This window comes from Phoca vitulina, unplaced genomic scaffold, assembly GCF_004348235.1.
Source record: "Phoca vitulina isolate PV1807 unplaced genomic scaffold, GSC_HSeal_1.0 scaffold1, whole genome shotgun sequence".
NCBI lineage: Eukaryota > Metazoa > Chordata > Mammalia > Carnivora > Phocidae > Phoca > Phoca vitulina.
This window is the reverse complement of record NW_022589704.1, coordinates 9,201,095-9,225,983: the sequence shown is the minus strand read 5'-3', so window position 1 is coordinate 9,225,983 and position 24,889 is coordinate 9,201,095. Positions and strand designations below refer to the sequence as shown.

The window sequence follows — 24,889 nt, the reverse complement described above, 5'->3', positions numbered from 1 at the left end:
CAGGCACTCCAATGATACCTTTTTTTTTTTTTAAAGATTTTATTTATTTATTTGACAGAGAGAGACACAGCGAGAGAGGGAACACAAGCAGGGGGGAGTGGGAGAGGGAGAAGCAGGCTTCCCGCGGAGCAGGGAGCCCAATGCGGGGCTCGATCCCAGGACTCTGGGATCATGGCCCAAGCGAAGGCAGACGCTTAACGACTGAGCCACCCAGGCGCCCCCAATGATACCTTTTTTAAAAAGACTACATCTTAATAATATTATATACACATTATTACTTACAGGCTAAGTATTATTACCAGTTCTATATTTTTTTCTTTTATCTCCAAATACTGATGACCCTTCTTTATCCACATTCCATTTACCAGACCTCATCCTAATGGGTTTCATCATATTCCCTTGTCACTGCTTTGTTTACCCACTGCACCCTCCCAACCCTTCCACAACTTCTCTTTCCTTGTAAATCAGACTACCTCTATACTGACAACCACCAAAACTCAGCCTCCCTTCAAAGTACTCATTTTAGGTGAAGATGCAGACTTCAAAACTGCCCATGATTACTTACTGGAGTAGCATGAGAAATTTGGCAGAATGGAAGGAAGAGCCAGATTTAAGGGCAATATGAGTGTTCCCCCAAACAGGGGTATGGAAGACTTCAGTAGATAGGTCAAGATCTTGAAAGACTGGACAAGCTCATGCTCATGCTTAAGACTGGGTAGAACCTTGTTGGCTGCAGATGAAGTCCCCATACCTCAGCCTGAAGGATATGACAGGACAATTCACAGTCACCCCTACTTCCACAGACTAAGGGGATGAACCCAGAGCTCCCCTTCTTTTTTAAGCTCTACGTTTAACCCAGAGGCAGAGTCAAGGATCTCATTTGCAGCATGGCTCAAGGTATAATCACAACACTGGTTCCCAGTGACATTTGTGCTTATTGACATAACCCCACAATACAGAAATCTTGGGTATTAAATGCAAGGTGAGAGGCTCTGTACAGCCCCACGATAATGAAACAGAGAAGGGCTAATTTTGCAAGGTTAGGCCAGTGTAGTACCCCAAATATTTAGGGTGTTTTCCTTATTTAGCTGTCTTTGCCCCAGGTCAAATGTACTAGCATCACAGGAATTCCTTCTTCCTGCTACATGGCAGGTGAGAAAAGACTCTGCATTAGAAATAGTTAACCCTTTACATATTGATGCATCCAAGAATATGTTGGATGAATAATTTAAATTAATAAATTAATTCTCTTGGTGAAAAATTGAATCCATATACATAATTGTACAAAATATGTACTTAAAGCAAAAAAAGAAAAACACAATAAAATAAAGGGAGGGATAAAGAAATGTCAGAAAAGTACAAATTACAAGGTTGGTGTGTGGGTTTCTTTTTAGAGAGAGAGAGAGAAAGAGAGCACGCGCGCATGAGTGCATGAGTTGGGGGAAGGGCAGAAAGAGAGGAAGAGAGAGACTCTTAAGCAGGCTCCACGCTGAGCTTGATCTCACAACCCTGAGATCATGACCTGAGCCAAAATCAAGAGTCAGAGGCTTAACTGACTGAGCCACCCAGGCGCCCCTAGTCCCTTTCTTTGAAGATTGGTGATTTTTGATTGTAGATTCTTTGTTATGGATAGTGATGTTGTAATCAATGTTGTTGGTTAATGAGAGTTCTCTGTAGATCCCATTATGAAGGTGAGGCTACCTCTGGACTGCATGTTCCCAGGAGGACTGTAAAGATTAACCATAGCTGGGTGGACCTCCTGGCCTCACAGGAGAGGCAGGGGGAGGCAGCATGTGTGGAGAGCAGTGATGGAAGGGGAGGCAGACCTCTTCCCAGGAGCCTGGGCCTGAAGGGATCTGAAGGGATCTGTCCCTGACAAGCTGGTTTCTCCAGTCAAGAGGGTGGAGCTGGTGTGGCTTGTCTGAGGGTGGCCTGCAGTGATCACCTGATCATGGCCTTTCTGACAGGGTTGTTGGCTACCTCTTACCTCCTAACACCTGGCAGACTTTGACATCAGTGTGATCAGGTGAGTAAGCTAGGAGAATATGGTCCCTTTCAGGCCATGTGGATGAATGCACTCAATCTTTTGGGATACCCCAGCCTCCCACTTACTCCTTCCTGGTGCACTAATAGCTCCTTCCTGGTGATTTGGTGGTGGTGGTGGTGGTGGTAGTGGTAGTGATGATAGCGGTGGTATTGTTGGTGGTGGTCCCTTCTTAACTTCCTAATATCTACATATTAGAATGCCCAGGGTTTGGACCTGAATGCTTTCCTCATCTCTAACTATACTCTTTCCCTAGGGATTTCATCTAGTCTGGTAGCTGTAAACTCCTTCAATATGTTAATGATTGCCAATTATATTTCCCCTCCTCTAATCCCTCTCTTGAGCTATCAAGTCATAAACCCAAACTCTTACTCCAAACTTCCACTTGCGCTCTAATAGGTGTGTCAAATTTGACATGTCAGATTTCTTTATTCCAGTCCCAAACCTGTCACTCACAACCAGTCATCCTTATCTCAGTAAATGGCACTATATCTATTCAGCTGCTTGAACTAAAAATGTAAGAGGTATGCTTGATTCTTCCCTTTTCCTAACCACTCCCCATACTGACTCATCATCAGGTTTCAAACTATGTATCAGATTTCTCCTTTCTTTATCTGCCTTGCCACTTCCCCAGTTCAAGCCCTATCATCTTGCATATGGAATACTGCAGAGTCCTCCTACCCAGTCACTCTGCTTCCATTCTTGCCACCTATAATTCATTCTTCACTCAACAGCCTGCCACCCAGTTGCTTACACCCTTTCAATGGTTTCCAATTGAACCTAGAAAAGCATTACACAAGCTGCCCTTGATCGCCTCTTAAATCCCATCCCTTACCATTCTTGCTCTCACATGCTACTCTGGCTCCTGTGAACAAACTGAATAAGTTTCTGCCTCAGGACATTTGCACTTTCTGTTGACACTAATAAAATGCTTTCCCCCTAGCTCAGATATCTCCTCCTCATAGAGAGGCCTTCCCTGATCCCCATTTCTGAAATATCCCCTCTAGCCTCTTTCACATTATCCTTTGACCTGTTTTTTATGCACAGAAGATATAATCTTTGTGTAATCTAATTTGTCTATATTTTCCTTTATGATTGCACTTTTCAATCTTGTTTTAAGAAATCTTGACATAACCTGAGGCTACCTTTCAGGTTACCTTTTCATACCTTTCCTATTTTACTGAACATCTTAACCAGTGAAGGACAGGATCCAGTGAATAAATGCTCTCTCTTCCATTTCTAAGATGAACAATTTTTTTAAAATAGCTCTTCAAAGGATCCCCACCAGGATCAGGACCCAGTTAACCACAGTGGCAACCATCCCAATTGGCTTTCTCTCCTACTCTTTGCCTCTTCCCAGTTCCCCACTCCAGATCCTGGACACAGTTTCACAAGTAAACTTCCTAAACACAACCCTTATCTCAAAATCTGCTTTTGGGTATACCAGGCTAAGACACTCTTATTTCTTTTCTCATTTAGATCTTTAATCCTTTTGGAATTGATTTTTTTTCAACATGGATAACCAATTGTCCCCGCTTCTCCAATTACCCCAATATAATGTCACATAGGGCACGCCTCACGCTACCGTATGTCTATATGGTTTTGTTAGGGGGCTTTCTAGTCTGATCCATTGCTCTATGTAATTCTGTATCAATACATAGCACATTCTAGTAGTATAACTTTATGATATCTTGATATCTGGTCGAGCAAGTTTCTTCCAATTTGTTTCTTTTTCAAAATTATCTTAGCTATTTTGGACATTTTCTCTTTCATATAAATTTTGGTAGCATCTTGTCGAGTTCCCTTGAAAATCCTATTGAATTTTTATTGAAATTGCTTAGGATAAATTCGGAAAAAAACTGACATTTCTAAAATAGTGAGTCTTCCAATTCATGAACATGATATATCTCACTACTTATTTATTCTGTTTTCTTTTTATATTCTTCATTCATTTATTCAACAATCATCTATTGCCAAAGCTGCCCAATAGGGGTAAAGAAGTGAAAAAAATCTAATTGAACTTACATTCTGGCAGGGGTAATATAGACAATACACAAATAAATATATAATATTGTAGATGCCTCTGATTACCTCTTAAAAATCTCATTTCCTTTTTTATTAACATACAATGTATTATTTATTTCAGGGGTACAGGTCTGTGATTCATCAGTCTTACACAATTCACAGCACTCATCATAGTAGATACCCTCCCCAATGTCCATCACCCACCCACCCCATCCCTCCCACCCCCCTCCACTCCAGCAACCCTCAGTTTGTTTCCTGAGATTAAGAGTCTCTTACGGTTTGTTAAAATCTCATTTCTTTTTTTTTTTAATTTTATTATGTTATGTTAGTCACCATACAATACATCATTAGTTTTTGATGTGATGATCCATGATCCATTGTTCCGTGTAACACCCAGTGCTCCATGCAGTACATGCCCTCCTTAATACCCATCACAGGGCTAACCAATCCCCCTCCCCTCTCCCCTCTAAAACGCTGTTTGTTTCTCAGAGACCATAGTCTCCCATGGTTCATCTCTCCCTCCGATTCCCCGCCCCCCTTCATTTTTCCTTCCTTCTCCTAATGTCCTCCATGATATTCCTTATGTTCCACAAATAAGTGAAACCATATGATAATTGACTTTCTCTGCTTGACTTATTTCTTACCATCCTTTTCTTCACACACCATTCTGGCCTTCTTGAACAAACTAAATAATTTTCTGCCTCAGCACCTTGGCACTTGATATTGACACTATATCAAATGCTTTTCCCCTCACCTCAGCTCAAGTGAGGAGAAAACAAAGAGTAATGGAGGCATAGAGTGACAGAAACCGTCTGGTATTCTCACTGTAAGCATCTTTGCTGTAGATATTTTTGTTACAAACATTTTTTTCCCACATAACTAATTGGCTGTAAGGCAATTTTGCCATAAAAAGTTTAAAAATAACTGGTTGACATTTTGGTTTCATTTCTTCATTGACTCAGAACTCATATTTTTCTATTATGTAAAATTGTAGCCTTCATAATGATCTGTACTGTGGTACACTTTGAGCCTACATTTCCCACAGAATTTTGGAATATCCGTCAATGGACATGTAACAATATGCTGAGAATATACAACAGTGTAGAAAGCTTTCACAATGCAATACAAAGCTCAGTTACAGATACGCATCCCAGTATTTGGAAACTGATACCTCTCTTAATGATGGAAGAAATTTTAGTGAAAAAAGAAAAAAATGTAATGCTGAACAAGGAGACAAATCAACAAGCAAAAATAAAATGTATAATACTATGAGCAAAAGACTTTGAAGACAAGTGCTTGGGTATAATCCACAAAATAAAATCAGTTACTTGTGCAGTATTGCCATGAATCTGCACTATACATTTTGAATGTATTCAAATGTTTTTTCATTGCCCGACAATGTCCTTTGAATTTTGTTATTCATTTTTCATGTTTCATTATGTCCTTTTTAACGAATATCCTTCTTTTATTTTTCATGATTTTATCTTTCATGGCAAAATTGCCTTATGGCCATTTAGTTAGGCAGCAAAATGTTTGTACTGAAAATGCTTGCAGCAAAGATGCTTACTGAGCAACAACCTAGCACGAGCAGAAACATGCCGTCTTATATGGGGTGGCCAGTGAGAGCCTCACTGGCAAGCTGAAACATAAGTAGATGTCAAATGAGGTGTAGGAATAATCCATGGTGCTGAGGCTGAGAAGACCTCAGGGCAAAGGCTGAGGCAAGACACGTGGGATCTTTCAAGGAATGGGAAGGGGACTACTACTGGCTGGTGAGGTAATGAGGGGTGAGTGGAAAGTGGTTTTAAGGTCATGTAGACCTCATAGGCCATGATAAAAAACTTTGGATTCTTGTCTCAGTAAGAGGAAAAGACACTGGAGACTTTTGAGCTAGGGAACGATATAATCTCAGTTAAGTTTTTAAAGGATTGCTCTGTAAGTCACATGGAGAATAGACTTTAGGAGGGTGGGATGAGAGGTCAGTAAGGAGGCTGTTGTAATGACCTAGGCAAGGGTGTTGCTGGCCTGGACTAAGCTGGTAGCAGTGCAGGTATTCAGAAATCGGCAGATTCTGAAAACACACATATAACACACCAACATGTATGTAAGTGTATATTTTATATGTTTTATTTATTTATAAATACATAATTTAAATTATATACAAATATATATAATATAAAAATATATAACACAGAAATATATTTATACAGATAAATAGAATATATAATATATAAATATGAATGTGTCATATGTGCAAATACATAAAACTTATAAATTATAAATAAAATATATGCAGAATATGACAATTACATATAATTAAATATACAAAACATCTCTATAAATTACATAATATATAATATGTAAATATATATAAACTGTAAAAATATTATATTTATATAATACATAAATATATATAAATAATATGTAAAGTTATAAAACTATTTTATACATATAAATATACACATATACAGTTTATATATTATACATAAATAAATATATGGTATTTTGTATATAACACTGTAGTATAATATATATAGTTTTATACATATAAGTATGTAATATGTTATATATAGTATATAAATATAAATACATATATATGTATATATAAAAGTCCCCAATATTCCTGGCCATCTGGAAGGCCACACACAGGTCTAGGGAAGTGCGTATACCCAGGGCTGGGCACAGGCTCAAGAAAGACCTAAGAAAGCCCTCACCTCTCACCTCTGGCTAACCAGGAGGCTCTGTGCAAGCAGGAAGTGACAGCTAAGGTGGAATTGTAAACTGCCTAGCTGTGCATTGAAGGCATGCATCAACACAGGCTTTTATAGCCCCTTGACAAATACTGGGAGACTTACCAGTTCCAGCTATTTAGGGAAATCTCTTTCCAGTCATTAGCTGACCACTAAACTGAGCTGACACTTCAGGGACCACATGGCAAAATACAACGACTTAACAGAATTAGTTCAGAAAAATAGCACTAAATAAACAACAAAACCAACAGGAATAATAACCAACGGCAATGACAACAAACTGGGAAAAGGAGGATATCTGATCTCCAGAGTTATCATATATTATTTAAGATGTTAGGTTTTTAAGAAAAAATTACTGGACATGCAAAAAAAGCAACGAAGTATGGCTCCATACTCAGGAAACCTAGAAACTGTACCTGAGGAAGATCAGACATGGGAATTACTAGACAAAGACTTTAAATCAGCTACTTAAAACATGTTTAATAAAGCCATGTGTAAAGAAGTAAGAAAATGATTTCTCACCAAGCAGCAAATACCAACAAAGAAATAGGAATTATAAAAAAAAGGGGCCAAATATAAATTCTGAGAATGAAAAGTACAATATTTGAGAAAAAAAGAGAAAAGTACAATATTTGAAATAAAAAACAATGAAAAAAAGTGGATGTATTCTGAAACCACATTGCTTCTGTACTCATATATACATATCCACATAGATGTACATATAAGGCTAATTTTCATTATTCGGAGTAGATACATTCTATAAAGTCACCCCAAACACAGAATTTGCTAATTTTGAACCATTGCTTCTAGAGGAAATACAGGGTTCTGTTCCTGTGAACCTGTGGCCACAACATACTAATCAATACATACATCTGTATTTTTGTGAGTGCTTCTATTTAAAGATACCTTGTTTAATATATACGTTAATTCATAGATGTTTGAACTCATAGCCAACACCACTAGAACACATGAATAAAGCTTATCTAACACACAGATTTTCTCCACAAGGGACATCACAACCTTTTTGGAACATGAGATAGCACATCAGCACTACTACCATTTTAAACAGCAAAATCACCAACAAAAGCACTAAATAAATGTGTCATCAGTGACTTGAATGATCCACTGCTCTGCCCATGTCTACGAATGGCCATGAAATTGCCGTGAGTTTTGATTTGGGGGTTAAAGATAACTTTTAGCAAGTGGGTGAGTTCACAGATATGGAATCCATGAATAATGAAGACTGACCATATGCATGTATTTTTTTTTCATTCTTTCTAAAGTTAGTGTTTTCTTAAATTAGATAATGCACAGGTTCTCATAGGAAATATTTTCATTATTGTTATTTGCTAGATAGTCTGTAATTCGGATTTATATTTCCTCTTGGCCCCAAGTGGGAAGAAAGGTACATCCTCTATTTTTTGGACATGGAGTTGAATATGAATTAATCATATCAACCTTGTTAAATGTATTAATTGGGCCTCCTCCTTTTGTGCACTTGACCTCTCATGGACTGAGAGAGGTAAAAATAAAGTTGCTACTAGGAGTAGTTGCTACCTAATTTTCATTGTATCTCCCGAAATTACTACTGGCTTAAAACTTTTTGGCCTGAATTACATCTCCTTTAATATTCAGACCATGACTCCCTGGTTTCTTTTTGTTGATGTATGCTGAATATACTTTTGCCTATACATTTATTTTCAACATTTGTAAAATATCTTTTTCCACGAATCTTCTGTATACAATTAAAATTTTGAGTTTAGGGGCTCCTGGTGGCTCAGTTGGTTGGGCATCTGCCTTCGGCTCGGGTCATGATCCCAGGGTGCTGGGATCAAGCCCCACATCGTGCCCTGCATTGGGCTCTCTGCTCGGCGGGGAGCCTGCTTCTCCCTCTCGCTCTGCCTGCCGCTCACCCTGCTTGTGCTCACTCTCTCTCTCTCTGACAAATAAATAAATAAATCTAAAAAAAGTTGGAGTTTACTCTGTAATTCAATCTCAAATTCTTTATTTAAATAAGTGAATTGCATCCATTTACTTTTACTGATAGGACCAAAATGCAGTCTTCTTTCTGTCATACTAATTTTATATATTATATATTATATATTATATATTATATATTACATATTACATATTATATATTATATATTATATATTCTGGGGTCTTGGATATTGAAAATGTCGACACTCTGCATTCTGTCTTCTATGCATTTATGTGCATGTGTGTACTTCTGATAGGAAGGTTTGCATTTCTGTTCCAGTGGTTACATTTGGGTACATGGATACCTAGCTAGATTAAACCTCTCAATCTTCCCTGTGGCTTGCCCGGGCCTTGTGACTAAGTTCTGGCCAATGGACTCTGAGCTGAAGAAATGTGAGCCACTTCTGGGTCTTTCCCTTAAAAGAAAAGAATGGTTGAACTGTATTCATTTCTCATATTTTCATTGGTTGGGAGTAAGTATATACTTCTGATATTTAGAAATGTTTGTATTTTTGTTCTAGTGATTACTCTTAGAATTACTTTTATATACTCTCTCTTTAGATAGTACCCATTAATTTCCTACCCCCAAAATTGATAAATTTAGCATGTGTCCTATTCCTCGGTCCACTCTTTCCTCTCCCACCCAAGTTTAGGTCATAATGTTACTTTTTTAATTTTTGGTGTCAAATAGTTTTTTCTTAATTCCAGTATAGTTGACATACACTGTTATATTAGTTTCAGGTGTACAATATAGTGATTCAACAATTCTATATTACTCAGTGCTCATCAGGATAAGTGTACTCATAATCCCCTTCACCTAATTCACCCATCCCCACCACGTACCTCCTCTTTGGTAACCATCCATTTGTTCTCTGTAGTTGAGAGTCAGTTTTTGGTTTGTCTCTTTTTTTTCTTTGTTCATTTGTTTGTTTCTTCAATTCCACAAATGAGTGAAATCTTGTGGTATTTGTCTTTGATTTATTTCACTTAGCATTATATTCTCTAGATCCATCATGATGTTACCTTTATGTGTATCTTTCAGCTCTTAAATGTGCTTGATATTACTCCTTGATTTGTCCAAATAACATGCTGTCAGTCCAACAGACAATGATCTTGCTCTACCATCCATATTTCCCCCTTCCTCACATATTTTTTTGTTATTACACCATTTCTATATTGTCAGGGCTTGTATGTTTAACATCCCAGTCTGTCACCTCATCCCCACTTTTATTTTAATCCTTTTTACTAAAATTTTTCCACTCTTGTCTTGGTTTGCTGAGGTGGATCTTCAAGTAGTTTTCTCAATAATTACTCATAGGAACAACATTCCCAGAATTTTCCTGTTCAAAAGTATTTGGTTTTATTTTTTATATGTGAAAAATAATTTACTCACTATTTGTAGAAGCATCTTGTAGATTTTTCTCCACTTTCCTGTGGCATTAGGTGTTACCGTAGAAAATTCTATAACCAGTAAGATCCCCCTCCCTTGAAAATGACTTGACATTTTTTATCTCGACTGCCCATTCCGTTCTTTCTTTATCTTTAAAGTCCACTAAATTTGCTTGAATGTATCTCAGGGTTGATGGTTTGGAGTCAATTTTCTATGCTTTAGGGTGAAAATATATGTACTTAGGTATATTCAATTTTTTGTTATATTTTGGAAACTTTATTCTCGAATTTATCTCAAAGTGCTTCTATTATTTTGATTTTCTTCTTTAGGAAATATGCTGACTTGTTAACTATCTTCCATTGGTTATTTCCTTTCTAATCTTTCTTAATTGTTCTAAACTTCCTGGTTCTTTTTTTTATAAATCTATGTCCTTCACTTTAATTTCTGAAACATCTAAACTCTTTTATCCCTTCTAAATTTGTCTTCATTTCTGTGATGGTTTTTTTTTTCCTACTTCATACTTAAGTTCTTGCTGTTATAAACATGGATGATAGCTTCAGCTTTTCAAGGCAAACCCCTAAATTCCAGGACATATACTTGTGATTTCTGAGATCTACTTTTCCTTGACCCTTCTGACAGTCCCCCTCTTCTCTGTCAGCTCCTGCCTGGTTTCAGCTGCCTTTTGCATTTTCCTTATTGTGAATGAGAAAATCTCATGTAAGTAGGTAAAAATATACTGTAGATGACTAGCATAAATGTAGGTTGTTTTTGTTGCTATTTTTGTTTTCAGTGTTATGACAACCAAGATGATGTATTGGTAGCTGGAGATTTAGCACTACAAAAGTGGAATGAAGACTTTAAAATACTTGAAGGTTACGGACATGTAAAGCTTATTTTCTTTTCTGTTTGAAGGGAAAAAGAGAAGATATATACATAAAAAAAGCAGTCTCCAAAAAGGTAAAAGTGTGAGAATTCACACCTGTGCACTTACTGCAACCCTGATCTTCCTGCCAGACCCATCTTTGCTGCACCCCTGAAATCTCCCAACTGGCTTTATAAATAATGAATTGTTTCGAGTACAGGCTAAGTTGTTGTAACAAAGAGAGCCCGAAATATGTCGCTTAAACCATATAATTTATTTCTCTTTCATCAAACAGTCAGAGAAATGAAGACAAATTTAGAAGGGATAAAAGAGTTTAGATGTTTCAGAAATTAAAGTGAAGGACATAGATTTATAAAAAAAAAAAAAAAGAACCAGGAAGTTTAGAACAATTAAGAAAGATTAGAAAGAAAATAATCAATGGAAGATAGTTAACAAGTCAACACACAGTTTCCCTCTCTGGGTCCAAAAAAGCTAGTCTGGTTGCCACTGTGTCCCAACCAGTGGGAATGGGGAAAATGGGCCGGGATACCACCTATCGATTTCTTTTAATGGAAAGATCCAGAGTCTTCTGTTCACATTCTATTGCCCAAAACTTGGTCACATGGCCAGAGCTAGCTGCCAGTGAGGCCAAGAAATATAATCTGTAGTGAGCAGCCACGGGTTCAGCTGTAACTCTATTCCTATGGAAGAAAGAGAGAATGATTGTGGGGGACAAAGAGAAATCTGCCTACTTGCCTTTCACGTTTTTATCCAAAGTCACTGACTTTTTCATATTTGGAGGAAAACTCAGACTCTGTTGGTTCAAACCTGGCCTCTTGTCACCTAAGACCCTTGGCAAGAATAGGAGCTGGAACCTGATTGTAACACAGAGCTACGTGGCCAGAGACAAGCTAGCCCTGAATGGGAAATAAGGGACCAGGGGAAAATGTTAGAAAGGTTTGTTGTAACTAATGAACATAGCCCTCAACAGAACAAGGAGAAACAGACAGAGGGAACTTGAATTAATTAAGCAGAAGCTAGAGTCCTGGTATCACATCAGATCTAAGCCTGGGACACAGTTATTTCAACCAAACTCAAGTAGAGCATGTGTCTTACTGTGTCCATGCGGCAGACGATGAAAAAGATGAGTGATGCTTCATTCTCTGCACCTGGTTCTGCAATTGTGATTTCCATTGTGTTTCTCCTTTTCTTCCTCCTCTTTGTCTCCTTTCTTTCCCCCTTCCCTCTCCCATTCTACTTGTTCTTCTTGTAGAATTTCTTTCTTTTGTTCATTCTTTAACATCGTATCATATGAAACACTGCTACTAAGCTTATATGGCGCTCAGAGGTGGCTGGGCTTTTTCTTGGGGAGTCGAAACATACCTGGATACATTTTGTTTCCTTTCCATTTCTTCTGATTATTTCTGTCATCTTATCATTTTATATATATGCACACACACACACACACACACATATATAACTGTGCTCCTCCCATTTTATATATATATATGTATTACACACATATATTTATGTAAATAATATAAATAAAATTTAAACATATAAATAAATATATACATATATCTCTAGCATCTCTATCGTTTTATCTCCATATTTGCCTATTTCATCTTAATTATTTCTTTTTCTTTTTTTAAATTTTATTTTATTTTATTATGTTATGTTAGTCACCATAAAATACATCATTAGTTTTTGATGTAGTGATCCATGATTCATTGTTTTTGTATAACACCCAGTGCTCCATGCAGTACGTGCCCTCCTTAATACCCATCACCGAGCTAACCCATCCCCCCACCCCCCTCCCCTCTAGAACCCTCAGTTTGTTTTTCAGAGTCCATAGTCTCTCATGGTTCATCTCCCCCTCCGATTTCCCCCCCTTCATTTTTCCCTTCCTTCTCCTAATGTCCTCCATGCTATTCCTTATGTTCCACAAATAAGTGAAACCATATGATAATTGACTTTCTCAGTTTGACTTATTTCATCTTAGCTATTTCTTAGGTTATACTTACCCAGGTCCAAGATTTTTGTTCCTCTGAGTTTTTGTGAAACCTGTCTTACCTGCTTTGTTAAAATGTTGGAATTGGTAGTTTAAGCACAAATTACTTTTGTTCCTTCTACTTCCTTTCCAAAACTGTTCTCTGAAACAGTTCTCTTCCTGCCCCAAGATGAAGTCTTAGGTAAGCCCCGGAGCTGTGCCAATCCCTTTTTGGCAGCAGTGATATACTCATTCAATATTAAAGAGCCTGAGCTAATATAATATTGCAACCGGAAAACATGCAGTAAGGAAGTTGGGTGAGGCCAGCCTCTTCTCTTATCCACAATCTTGTCTAACCCTACTCAGTATCTATGCTTTTAGCTAGTTCAAGTTGTGGAAGAGGGAGAGAAGGACGTAAGGGGCAGGAATAGCCCTCTTATGGGCTATGTCCTTCACGTCTCCCACATATAGAGGATGCATGAGCCATGTTTGTGGGTTCTTTAAAGAGCCCCTCTTTAGAAAGAATCTCTCCACCGAAGTTCCTCTAATGTAGGAGCTCCAGCTGATTACCTACCACTTCCCCTTAAGGGAGGTCCACACCCCCGCCAGGGTCATCTCGTCCATTCTGATCATCTTTCTGGGCAGAATACTTTCAGGAAAAGCTAACTGAGCTCCTCCCTTCCCCAGAGGATCCCATGAGAATCATGCCTTCTCATGGTCCTACTGTCAGTGGGTGTGTAGCTGGTTCCCCATACAGTCACCATCTCTAGACTTGATTATATTCCCTATGCTATAATTTTTATACCTGTGACTTATTCATCCCATAACCGGAAGCCTGTATCTCCCACTCTCCTTCACCCATTTTGCTCATCTCCCCCTCTCCTTCACCCATTTTGCTCATCCCCCACCTCCTCCTCTCTGGCATCAGTTTGCTCTCTGTATTTATGGATCTGTTTCTGCTTTTTGTTTGTCTGTTTTTTCATTTGTTTTATTTCTTATATGTCACATATAAGTGGAATTAAATGGTGTTTGTCTTTCTCTATCTGACTTATTTCATTTAGCAAAATACCTTCTAAGTCCATCCAGGTTGTCACAAATGGCAAGATCTTATCCTTTTTATGGCTGAGTAATATTCCATCTCTCGTGTGTGTGTGCGTGCACACACACACACACACACACCACATCTTTAACCATTCATCTATCAATGAACACTTCAATTGCTCCCATATTTTGGCTATTGTAAATAATGCTGCAATAAACATAAGAATGCATAAATCTTTTTGAATTAGTATTTTTGTTTTCTATGGATAAATACCCAGTAGTGGAATTACTGGATCGTATGGTATTTCTATTTTTAATTTTTTGAAGAACCTCCATATTATTTTCCATAGTGGCTGCCCCAGTTTACATTCCCACCAACAGTGCACAAGGGTGCATTTTACTCCACATCCTCCCCAACACCTTTTTTTTTATTATGTTATGTTAATCACCATACATTACATCATTAGTTTTTGATGTAGTGTTCCATGATTCATTGTTTGCATATAACACCCAGTGCTCCATGCAGAACGTGCCCTCTCTAATACCCATCACCAGGCTAACCCATCCCCCCACCTCCTCCCCTCTAGAACCCTCAGTTTGTTTCTCAGAGTCCATAGTCTCTCATGGTTCATCTCTCCCTCCGATTTCCTCCCCTTCATTCTTCCCCTCCTGCTATCTTCTTTTTTTTTTTTTTTTAACATATAATGTATTATTTGTTTCAGACGTACAGGTCTGTGATTCAATAGTCCTACACAATTCACAGTGCTCACCATAGCACATACCCTCCCCAATGTCTATCACCCAGCCACCCCATCCCTCCCACCCCCCACCACTCCAGCAACCCTCAGTTTGTTTCCTGAGATTAAGAATTCCTCATATCAGTGAGGTCATATGATACATGTCTTTCTCTGATTGACTTATTTCGCTCAGCATAATACCCTCCAGTTCTATCCACGTCGTTGCAAATGGCAAGATTTCATTCCTTTTGATGGCTACATAATATTCCATTGTATATATATACCACATCTTCTTTATCCATTCATTTGTCGATTGACATCTTGGCTCTTTCCATAGTTTAGCTATTGTGAACATTGCTGCTATAAACACTGGGGTGCACATACTCCTTCAGATCTCTACATTTGTATCTTTGGGGTAAATACCCAGTAGTGCAATTGCTGGATCGTATGGTAGCTCTCTTTTCAACTTTTTGAGGAACCTCCATACTGTTTTCCAGAGTGGCTGCACCAGCCTGCATTCCCACCAACAGTGTAGGAGGGTTCCCCTTTCTCCGCATCCCCGCCAACATCTGTCGTTTCCTGACTTGTTAATTTTAGCCATTCTGACTGGTGTGAGGTGGTATCTCATTGAGGTTTTGATTTGGATTTCCCTGATGCCGAGCGATGTTGAGCACTTTTTCATGTGTCTGTTGGCCATTTGGATGTCTTCTTTAGAAAAATGTCTGTTCATGTCTTCTGCCCATTTCTTGATTGGATCATTTGTTCTTTGGGTGTTGAGTTTAATAAGTTCTTTATAGATTTTGGATACTAGCCCATTATCCGATATGTCATTTGCAAATATCTTCTCCCATTCTGTCGGTTGTCTTTTGGTTTTATTGACTGTTTCTTTTGCTATGCAAAAGCTTTTTATCTTGATGAAGTCCCAACAGTTCATTTTTGCCCTTGCTTCCCTTGCCTTTGGTGATGTTTCTAGGAAGAGGTTACTGCGGATGAGGTTGAAGAGGTTGCTGCCTGTGTTCTCCTTTAGGATTTTGATGGACTCCTGTCTCACATTTAGGTCTTTCAACCATTTTGAGTCTATTTTTGTGTATGGTATAAGGAAATGGTCCAGTTTCATTCTTCTGCATGTGGCTGTCCAATTTTCCCAACACCATTTGTTGGAGAGACTGTCTTTTTTCCATTGGACATTCTTTTCTGCTTTGTCAAAGATTAGTTGACCATAGAGTTGAGGGTCCATTTCTGGGCTCTCTATTCTGTTCCATTGATCTATGTGTCTGTTTTTGTGCCAGTACCATACTGTCTTGATGATGACAGCTTTGTAGTAGAGCTGGAAGTCTGGAATTGTGATGCCACCAGCTTTGCTTTTCTTTTTCAACATTCCTCTGGCTATTCGGGGTCTTTTCTGGTTCCATACAAATTTTAGGATTATTTGTTCCATTTCTTTGAAAAAAGTTGATGGTATTTTGATAGGGATTGCGTTAAATGTGTAGATTGCTCTAGGTAGCATAGACATTTTCACAATATTTGTTCTTCCAATCCATGAGCATGGAATGTTTTTCCATTCGTTTGTGTCTTCCTTGATTTCTTTCATGAGTATTTTATAGTTTTTGGAGTACAGATTCTTTGCCTCTTTGGTTAGATTTATTCCTAGGTATCTTATGGTTTTGGGTTCAATTGTAAATGGGATCTACTCCTTAATTTCTCTTTCTTCTGTCTTGTTGTTGGTGTATAGGAGTGTCACTGATTTCTGGGCATTGATTTTTATATCCTGCCACTTTATTGAATTCCTGTATGAGTTCTAGCAGTTTTGGGGTGGAGTCTTTTGGGTTTTCCACATAAAATATCATATCATCTGCAAAGAGTGAGAGTTTGACTTCTTCTTTGCTGTTTTGGATGCCTTTTATTTCTTTTTGTTGTCTGATTGCTGTGGCTAGGACTTCCAATACTATGTTGAATAGCAGTGGTGATAGTGGACATCGCTGCCGTGTTCCCGACTTTAGGGGGAAAGCTCTCAGTTTTTCCCCATTGAGAATGATATTCACTGTGGGTTTTTCATAGATGGCTTTTATGATATTGAGGTATGTACCCTCTATCCCTATACTCTGAAGAGTTGTGATCAAGAAAAGATGCTGTACTTTGTCAAATGCTTTTTCTGCATCTATTGAGAGGATCATATGGTTCTTGTTCTTTCTTTTATTAATGTATTGTATCACATTGATTGATTTGTGGATGTTGAACCAAACTTGCAGCCCAGGAATAAATCCCACTTGGTTGTGGTGAATAATCCTTTTAATGTACTGTTGTATCCTACTGGCTAGTATTTTGGTGAGAATTTTTGCATCCATGTTCATCAGGGATATTGGTCTGTAATTCTCCTTTTTGATAGGGTCTTTGTCTGGTTTGGGAATCAAGGTAATGGTGGCCTCATAAAACGAGTTTGGAAGTTTTCCTTCCATTTCTATTTTTTGGAACACTTTCAGAAGAATAAGTATTAATTCTTCTTTAAATGTTTGGTAGAATTCCCCTGGGAAGCCATCTGGCCCTGGGCTCTTGTTTGTTGGGAGATTTTTGATGACTGCTTCAATTTCCTTAGTGGTTATAGGTCTGTTCAGGTTTTCTATTTCTTTCTGGTTCAGTTTTGGTAGTTGATACATCTCTAGGAATGCATCCATTTCTTCCAGATTATCTAATTTGCTGGCATATAGTTGCTCATAATATGTTCTTATAATTGTTTGTATTTCTTTGGTGTTGGTTGTGATCTCTCCTCTTTCATTCCTGATTTTATTTCTTTGGGTCATTTCTCTTTTCTTTTTGATAAGTCTGGCCAGGGGTTTATCAATCTTGTTAATTCTTTCAAAGAATCAGCTCCTAGTTTCGTTGATCTGTTCTACTGTTCTTTTGGTTTCTATTTCATTGATTTCTGCTCTGATCTTTATGATTTCTCTTCTCCTGCTGGGTTTAGGCTTTATTTGCTGTTCTTTCTCCAGCTCCTTTAGTTGTAGGGTTAGGTTGTGTATTTGCAACCTTTCTTGTTTCTTGAGAAAGGCTTGTATTGCTATATACTTTCCTCTTAGGACTGCCTTTGCTGCATCCCAAAGATTTTGAACAGTTGTGTTTTCATTTTCATTGGTTTCCATGAATTTTTTTTATTCTTCTTTAATTTCCTGGCTGACCCATTCATTCTTTAGTAGGATGCTCTTTAGCCTCCATATATTTGAGTTCATTCTGACTTTCCTCTTGTGATTGAGTTCTAGTTTCAAAGCATTGTGGTCTGAAAATATGCAGGGAATGATCCCAATCTTTTGGTACTGGTTGAGACTGATTTGTGACCTAGGATGTGATCTATCCTGGAGAATGTTCCATGGGCACTAGAGAAGAATGTGTATTCTGTTGCTTTGGGGTGGAATGTTCTGAATATTTCTGTGAAGTCCATTTGGTCCAGTGTGTCATTTAAAGTCTTTATTTCCTTGTTGATCTTTTGCTTAGATGATCTGCCCAAATTATTGAGGGGGGTGTTAAAGTCCCCCACTATTATTGTATTGTTTTCAATGTGTTTCCTTGCTTTTGTTATTAATTGGCTTATATAATTGGTTGCTCCCATGTTAGGGGCATAGATATTTACAATTGTTAGATCTTCTTGTTGGATAGACCCTTTAAGTAGGATATAGTGTCCTTCCTCATCTCTTATTATAGTCTTTGGTTTAAAATCTAATTTGTCTGATATAAGGATTGCCACCCCAGCTTTCTTTTGGTGTCCATTAGCATGGTAAATAGTTTTCCACCCCCTCACTTTCAATCTGGGGGTGTCTTTGGGTCTAAAATGAGTCTCTTGCAGACAGCATATCGATGGGTCTTGTTTTTTTATCCAATCTGATAGCCTGTGTCTTTTGATTGGGGCATTTAGCCCATTTACATTCAGGGTAACTATTGAAAGATATGAATTTAGTGCCATTGTATTGCCTGTAAGGTGACTGTTACTGTATATTGTCTCTGTTCCTTTCTAGTCTATGTTGCTTTTAGGCTCTCTCTTTGCTTAGAGGACCCCTTTCAATATTTCTTGTAGGGTTGGTTTTGTGTTTGCAAATTCCTTTAGTTTTTGTTTGTCCTGGAAGCTTTTTATCTCTTCTATTTTCAATGACAGCCTAGCTGGATATAGGATTCTTGGCTGCATATTTTTCTCATTTAGTGCTCTGAATATATCATGCCAGTCCTTTCTGGCCTGCCAGGTCTCTGCAGATAGGTCTGTTGCCAATCTAATGTTTCTACCATTGTAGGTTACAGATCTCTTCTCCCAAGCTGCTTTCAGGATTTTCTCTTTGTCTCTGAGACTCGTAAGTTTTACTATTAGATGTTGGGGTGTTGACCTATTTTTATTGATTTTGAGAGGGGTTGTCTGTGCCTCCTGGATTTTCATGCCTGTTTCCTTCCCCAAATTAGGGAAGTCCTCTGTTATAATTTGCTCCAGTATACCTTCTGTCCCTCTCTTTCTTCTTCTTCTGGGATCCCAATTATTCTAATGTTGTTTTGTCTTATGGTATCACTTATCTCTTGAATTCTGCCCTCGTGATCCAGTAGTTGTTTATCTCTCTTTTTCTCAGCTTCTTTATTTTCCATCATTTGGTCTTCTATATCACTAATTCTCTCTTCTGCCTCATTTATCCTAGCAGTTAGAGCCTCCATTTTTTATTGCACCTCATTAATAGCCTTTTTGATTTCGACTTGGTTAGATTTTAGTTCTTTTATTTCTCCAGAAAGGGTTTCTCTAATAACGTCCATGCTTTTTTCAAGCCCAGCTAGAATCTTTAAAATCATCATTCTGAACTCTAGTTCTGACATCTTACTAATGTCTGTATTGATTAGGTCCCTAATCAGTCGCTACTGCCTCTTGTTCTTTTTGTTGAGGTGATTTTTTCTGTCTTGTCATTTTGTCCAGAGGAGAATAGATGAATGAGAGAACAAAATGCTAACAGGGTAACAACGTCCCCAGAAAATATACAGTAAACAAATCAGAAAAGACCTGAAACCAGGGGGGAAAAAAGGGAAAGAAAGAAAAAAGAAAAAGAAAAAGATAAAAACAAACAGAACCAAAACAAAACAAAAAAAAACAGAATATGATCAAATATGATCAGGCTGGTGCATAGATCAGTGCCACACACTAGATTTTGGGCATATTTTGGTCTGTTAGAAGAAAGTGCCTCCCAAAATTTTAAAGAAAGAAAAACTTATATATGTACAAAAATAAGGGTTAATATGATGAAGGGATGGAATATGACTGTAAAGATGAAAATTATAAAAGATTTTATAAAAGGAATTGGTAAGATGTTGGTTGAAAAAAGAAAGAAGAGGATTAAAAAAAAGGGAGAGAATGTGATCAGGCAGGAGACTAGAACAAAGCCTGCACTAGAGATTTAGGGTATATTTTGATCTGTTAGAAGAAACTGTTTCCCAAAATTTTAAAGAGAGAACAACTTATATATATATACCAAGAATAAGGGTAACTACTATGAAGGGATAGAATATGACTCTAAAAATGAAAAATAAAAAAGATTTTTTAAAAAAGGGATTGATAAGATTTTGGTTGAAAAAGGGAAAAAGAAAAATTCAAAAAAAAATTAACTTTGAAAGACTAAAGAATCATGGTAAAAAAGCCATGGATTCTATGTGCAGTATTCCCCTAGTGCTGGAGTCCTGCCGTTCTCACGGTAAACCTGGTCTTGGCTGGCTGTTCTCGCTGATCTTCTGGGGGAGGGGCCTGTTGCCGTGGTTCCCAAATGTCTTTGCCGGAGGCGGAATTGCCCCGCCCTGCCCGGTCCGGGCTAAGTAATCTGCTCAGGTTTGCTCTCGGGAGCTTTTGTTCCCTGCAAGCTTTCCCTACGGCTTTGGAGGCCAAGAGTGAGAATGGCGGCCTCCCAATCTCCGCCCCGGAGGAGCTGAGAACTCGGGCCCCGCTCCTCAGTGCGCCCCCAGAGAAAAGCAGTCAGTCACTCTCGTGTCCCCGGTCTCCGGCCACACTCCGTGCTCACCCGGCCTGTGACCGCGCGTTTCTATCTCTGGCACACGATCCCGTGTGGAGTCTCCAAACCCAGCAGATCCCTGCGGTGCGCTCCCGCGCCACTCCTCCCGGGGAAGGAAGGGGAGTCTCCCCAGTTCTGCCGCTTGTTGGGTCCCTGCTGGAGGAGTAGTGGCCCGACTGTGCCCCGGATCACGGTTTATGACAACCCCGAGCTGGGAGCCCACACCTGGGCTCCATCTCTGCAGCCGGCTTCCCCGCTCTGATACCTGGGAGCTCTGCCGCACTCAGGCACCTCCGGTCTTTCTGTGACCCCGAGGGTCCTGAGACCACACTGTCCCGCGAGGGTTCCACCCCCCGCTTAGCCACCGGAGTGACATCCCTCAGCGGAGCCGAGTTCTAAAAGTTCTGATTTTGTGCTCCGCGGCTCTATCACTTGCCAGAAGCGGCCGACAGAGGCCCCTCCCCCGCCATCTATCCTCCTGAATATAGCCTCGGATTCACTTCTCTGCACGTCCTACCTTCCAGAAAGTGGTCGCTTTTCTGTTCAGAGAGTTGTTGCTCTTCTTTTCTTCGATCTCCTGTTGAGTTCGTAGGTGTTCAGAATGGTTTGATCCCTATCCAGCTGAATTCCTGGGACCAGACGAAATCCAGGTCTCCTAGTCCTCCGCCATCTTGCTCCACCCCCAGGCTCCCCAACACTTTTTATTTCTTGTCCTTTTGATTCTAGTCATTCTGACAGGTATAAGGTGATATCTCATTGTGGTTTGGATTTGAATTTCCCTGATGATGAGTGACGTTGAACATCTTTTCATGTGTCTGTTGGCCAACTGTATGTTTTCATTGGAAAAAATGTTCACATCCTCTACCCATTTTCAACCAATTTTTTTCAATGTTGAGTTGTATAACTTCTTTATATATTTTGGATATTTACCCTTTATTGGATATATATCATTTGTGAATATTTTCTCTCATTCAGTAGGTTGCCTTTTCATTTTGTTGATGTTTTTCCTTCACTGTGCAAAAATTTTTATTTTGGTGTAGTCCTAATAGTTTATTTTGCTTTTATTTCCCTTGCCCGAGGACTCAGATCAGAAAAATGTTCCTGAGGCTGATGTCAAAAAGATTACTGCCTGTCTTTTCTTCTAGGAATTTTACATTTTCAGGTCTCACCTTTAGATCTTTAATCCATTTTGAGTTTACTTTTGTATATAGTATAAGAAAGTGGTCCAGTTTCCTTCCTTTGCATGTCCAGTTTTCCCAGCACCATTTGTTGAAGAGACTGTCTTTTCCTCATTGTATATTCTTTCCTCCTTTGTCAGAAGTTAATTGACCATATAAGTGTGAGTTTATTTCTGGGCTCTCTATTCTGTTCCATTGATCTGTGTGTCTCTTTTTTTGCCAATACCATACTGTTTTGATTACTACAGATTTGTAATATATTTTGAAATCTCAGAGTATGATGCCTCTAGCTTTGTTGTTCTTTCTCAAGATTGCTTTGGCTATTTGGGGTCTTTGTGGTTCCCTATAAATTCTAGTATTATTTGTTCTAGTTCTGTGAAAAATGTTGTTAGTATTTTCATAGATTGATTTTTATCCTTCATTCTGTTGATGTGGTGTATCACATTGATTGATTGGCAAATATTGAATCATCCTTGCATTTCTAGAATAAATTCCACTTGGTTGTGGTGAGTGATCTTTTTAATGAATTGTTGAATGCAGTTTGCTAATATTTTGTTAAGGATTTTTGCATCTTTGTTCATCAGGGATACTGGCCTATAGTTCTCTTTTCTTTTCTTTCTTTCTTTCTTTTTTTTTTTTTTGTAGTCTTTGTCTTGTTTTGGTATCAGGGTAATGCTGGTCTCATAGAATGTATCTGGAAGTTTCCTTCCTCTTCTAGTTTTTTGAAATAGTTTGAGAAGAACAGGTATTAACTCTTCTCTAAATGTTTGGTAGAGTTCACCTGTGAATCCAACTGGTCCTGGACTTTTGGTTGTTGGGAGTTTTTTGATTGTCAGTTCAATTCCATTACTAGTAATTGGTCTGTTTGGATTCTCTATTTCTTCCTAATTCAATTTTGGAAGATTGTGTATGTTTCTAGGAATTTATCCATTTCTTGTAGGTTGTCCAGTGTGTTAGCATATAGTTTTTCATAGCAGTCTCTTACAATCCTTTGCATTTCTGTGGTATTTGTTCTTATTTCTCCTCTTTCATTTCTGATTTTGTTTCCTCTCTCTTTTTCTCTTGATGAGTCTGGCTAAGAGTTTATTAATTTTGTTTATTTTTTCAAAGAACTAGCTCTTTGTTTCCTTGGTATTTTCTATGTTTTTTTGTTTGTTTGTTTCTATTTCATTTATTTCTGGTCTGATCTTTATTATTTCTTTCCTTCTACTAACCTTGGGATTTATTTGTTCTTTTTCTAGTTCTATTAGGTATAAGGTTAGATTATGTATTTGAGATTTTTCTTGTTTCCTGAGGTATTCTTGTATCACTATAAATTTCCCTCTTAGAACTGCTTTTGTTGTGTCCCAAGGATTTTGGACTGTTGTGTTTTCATTTTCATTTGTTTCTATCTATTTTTTTATTTCTTCTTTGATTTCTTCATTGACTCATTGGTTATTTAGTAGCATGTCAGCAGCATCATTTTTATATTTTATATTTTATATTTTTGTTTTCTCAGTGAGAAGGAAAGGCAGACATAGAATCCAAACTCTGAGTAACAGAGCCCTATGGAACAGAGGCAAACCAAAAGGTAAAAAGAAAAAAAATTTTTTAATTTAAAAAAAGTATACATTTTCCATTTTCAGTAACTAAATGTCTAAGTTCTCATGCTTTATTCTATGCTTTTAGTAACAAACCTACTTCCGTATTGCTTTATGTAGCTGTACTGTTGAGAAATATATCAAATTTAGTCAATTTCCAAAATGTGACAGGGAGAGAAAGATGATAATACCACAAAAAGGTGATTTGGTGATGAATCTGCAACCAGACCTGGGGCCCAAGTGCCACTGCAGTGCTCCTTCTGACGAGCTGATAACTTTCAGGGCTGGAAGTAGTTGTAGCCGTGAAACACTGTGTAATTCACAAGTGATGTAGCTGTCCTTCCTCATGTCCCATGACCTTGAGGTAATTGTATGGACTCAAGAGTGTCACTTTACCTCTTCTGCCTGGTTTACTCATCTATAAAGTAAGATAAATAATAATAGCTTGACTGCCCTCCAAGGCCCATCTCAGCCTCATACGGTTTTGACCTCCTTGCTCATTTTTGCCACCACTTTCAGCTCAAATATCTTCTTTCAGGTTTAATGTTTTGGGCAGCTATCTGACCTGTAGAATCCACCATAAAACCTCCCTTGGAACCCTGTATTACCACCTTTTATGTCTGTCTCTTTATTAAAGGAAATCTTCAGCACCTTCATTTAATCAGAATTTTTATCTGTGAGCATTGACTTTCTCATCTGTAAAATGAGGATAGTATTAGTTCCTGTTTGATAATTTGTTCTAAGGATGAAGTAAGTTAATAGAGGCAAGATCTAAGAATAGTTCTTGACACACAAGAAGCACTCAATAGATGTCTAACTTCAGTATACTTCTTACACAGTTGCTTCGGAAATCTACAAAACACAGTTTCAAATTTATTTGGAGATAATAGTAGAAGAAATATAGGATGAATCTCAGTTAAGTATCATCTTTGTAACTAAGTCTAGGCCAGGGTTCAGCAAACTATGGCCCACAGGACAAATCCAGCCCACTGACTATTTGTAAATAAAGTTTTCTTGGAACACAGCCACATCTTTTCATTTCCATATTATCTACGGATGCTTTCATAATACAACAGCAGATTTGAATAGTCACAACAGCAATTATGTACCTTAAGTATTTACTATCTGTCAGTTTATAGGAAAAAGTTCCTGACTCCTGATTCATTCACACATTTGCCATTTTTCTTGAAGTCCTAGACAAGCTTCTGAAAAGTTACATTTGAATGGTGTTTTTGTAAAACACTACTATTTGCAATGTAATGTTATAAACACAAACATTTGTGTTATTTTTTTACTTTCT

The 24,889-nt window shown here is 38.1% G+C and overlaps 1 protein-coding gene across 6 annotated transcripts in view; it reads left to right on the top strand.

Moving 5' to 3' along the window:
• The window catches only part of SP100 (SP100 nuclear antigen), a 96,515-nt gene that overhangs the window by 56,384 nt on the left and 15,242 nt on the right, over nucleotides 1-24,889 (top strand). For all 6 annotated transcript variants that reach the window (XM_032400250.1, XM_032400231.1, XM_032400239.1 and 3 more), the window contains one exon: nucleotides 23,508-23,579. In XM_032400250.1, the coding sequence (XP_032256141.1) occupies nucleotides 23,508-23,579 (72 nt within the window). The remainder of the gene's footprint in view (nucleotides 1-23,507; nucleotides 23,580-24,889) is intronic.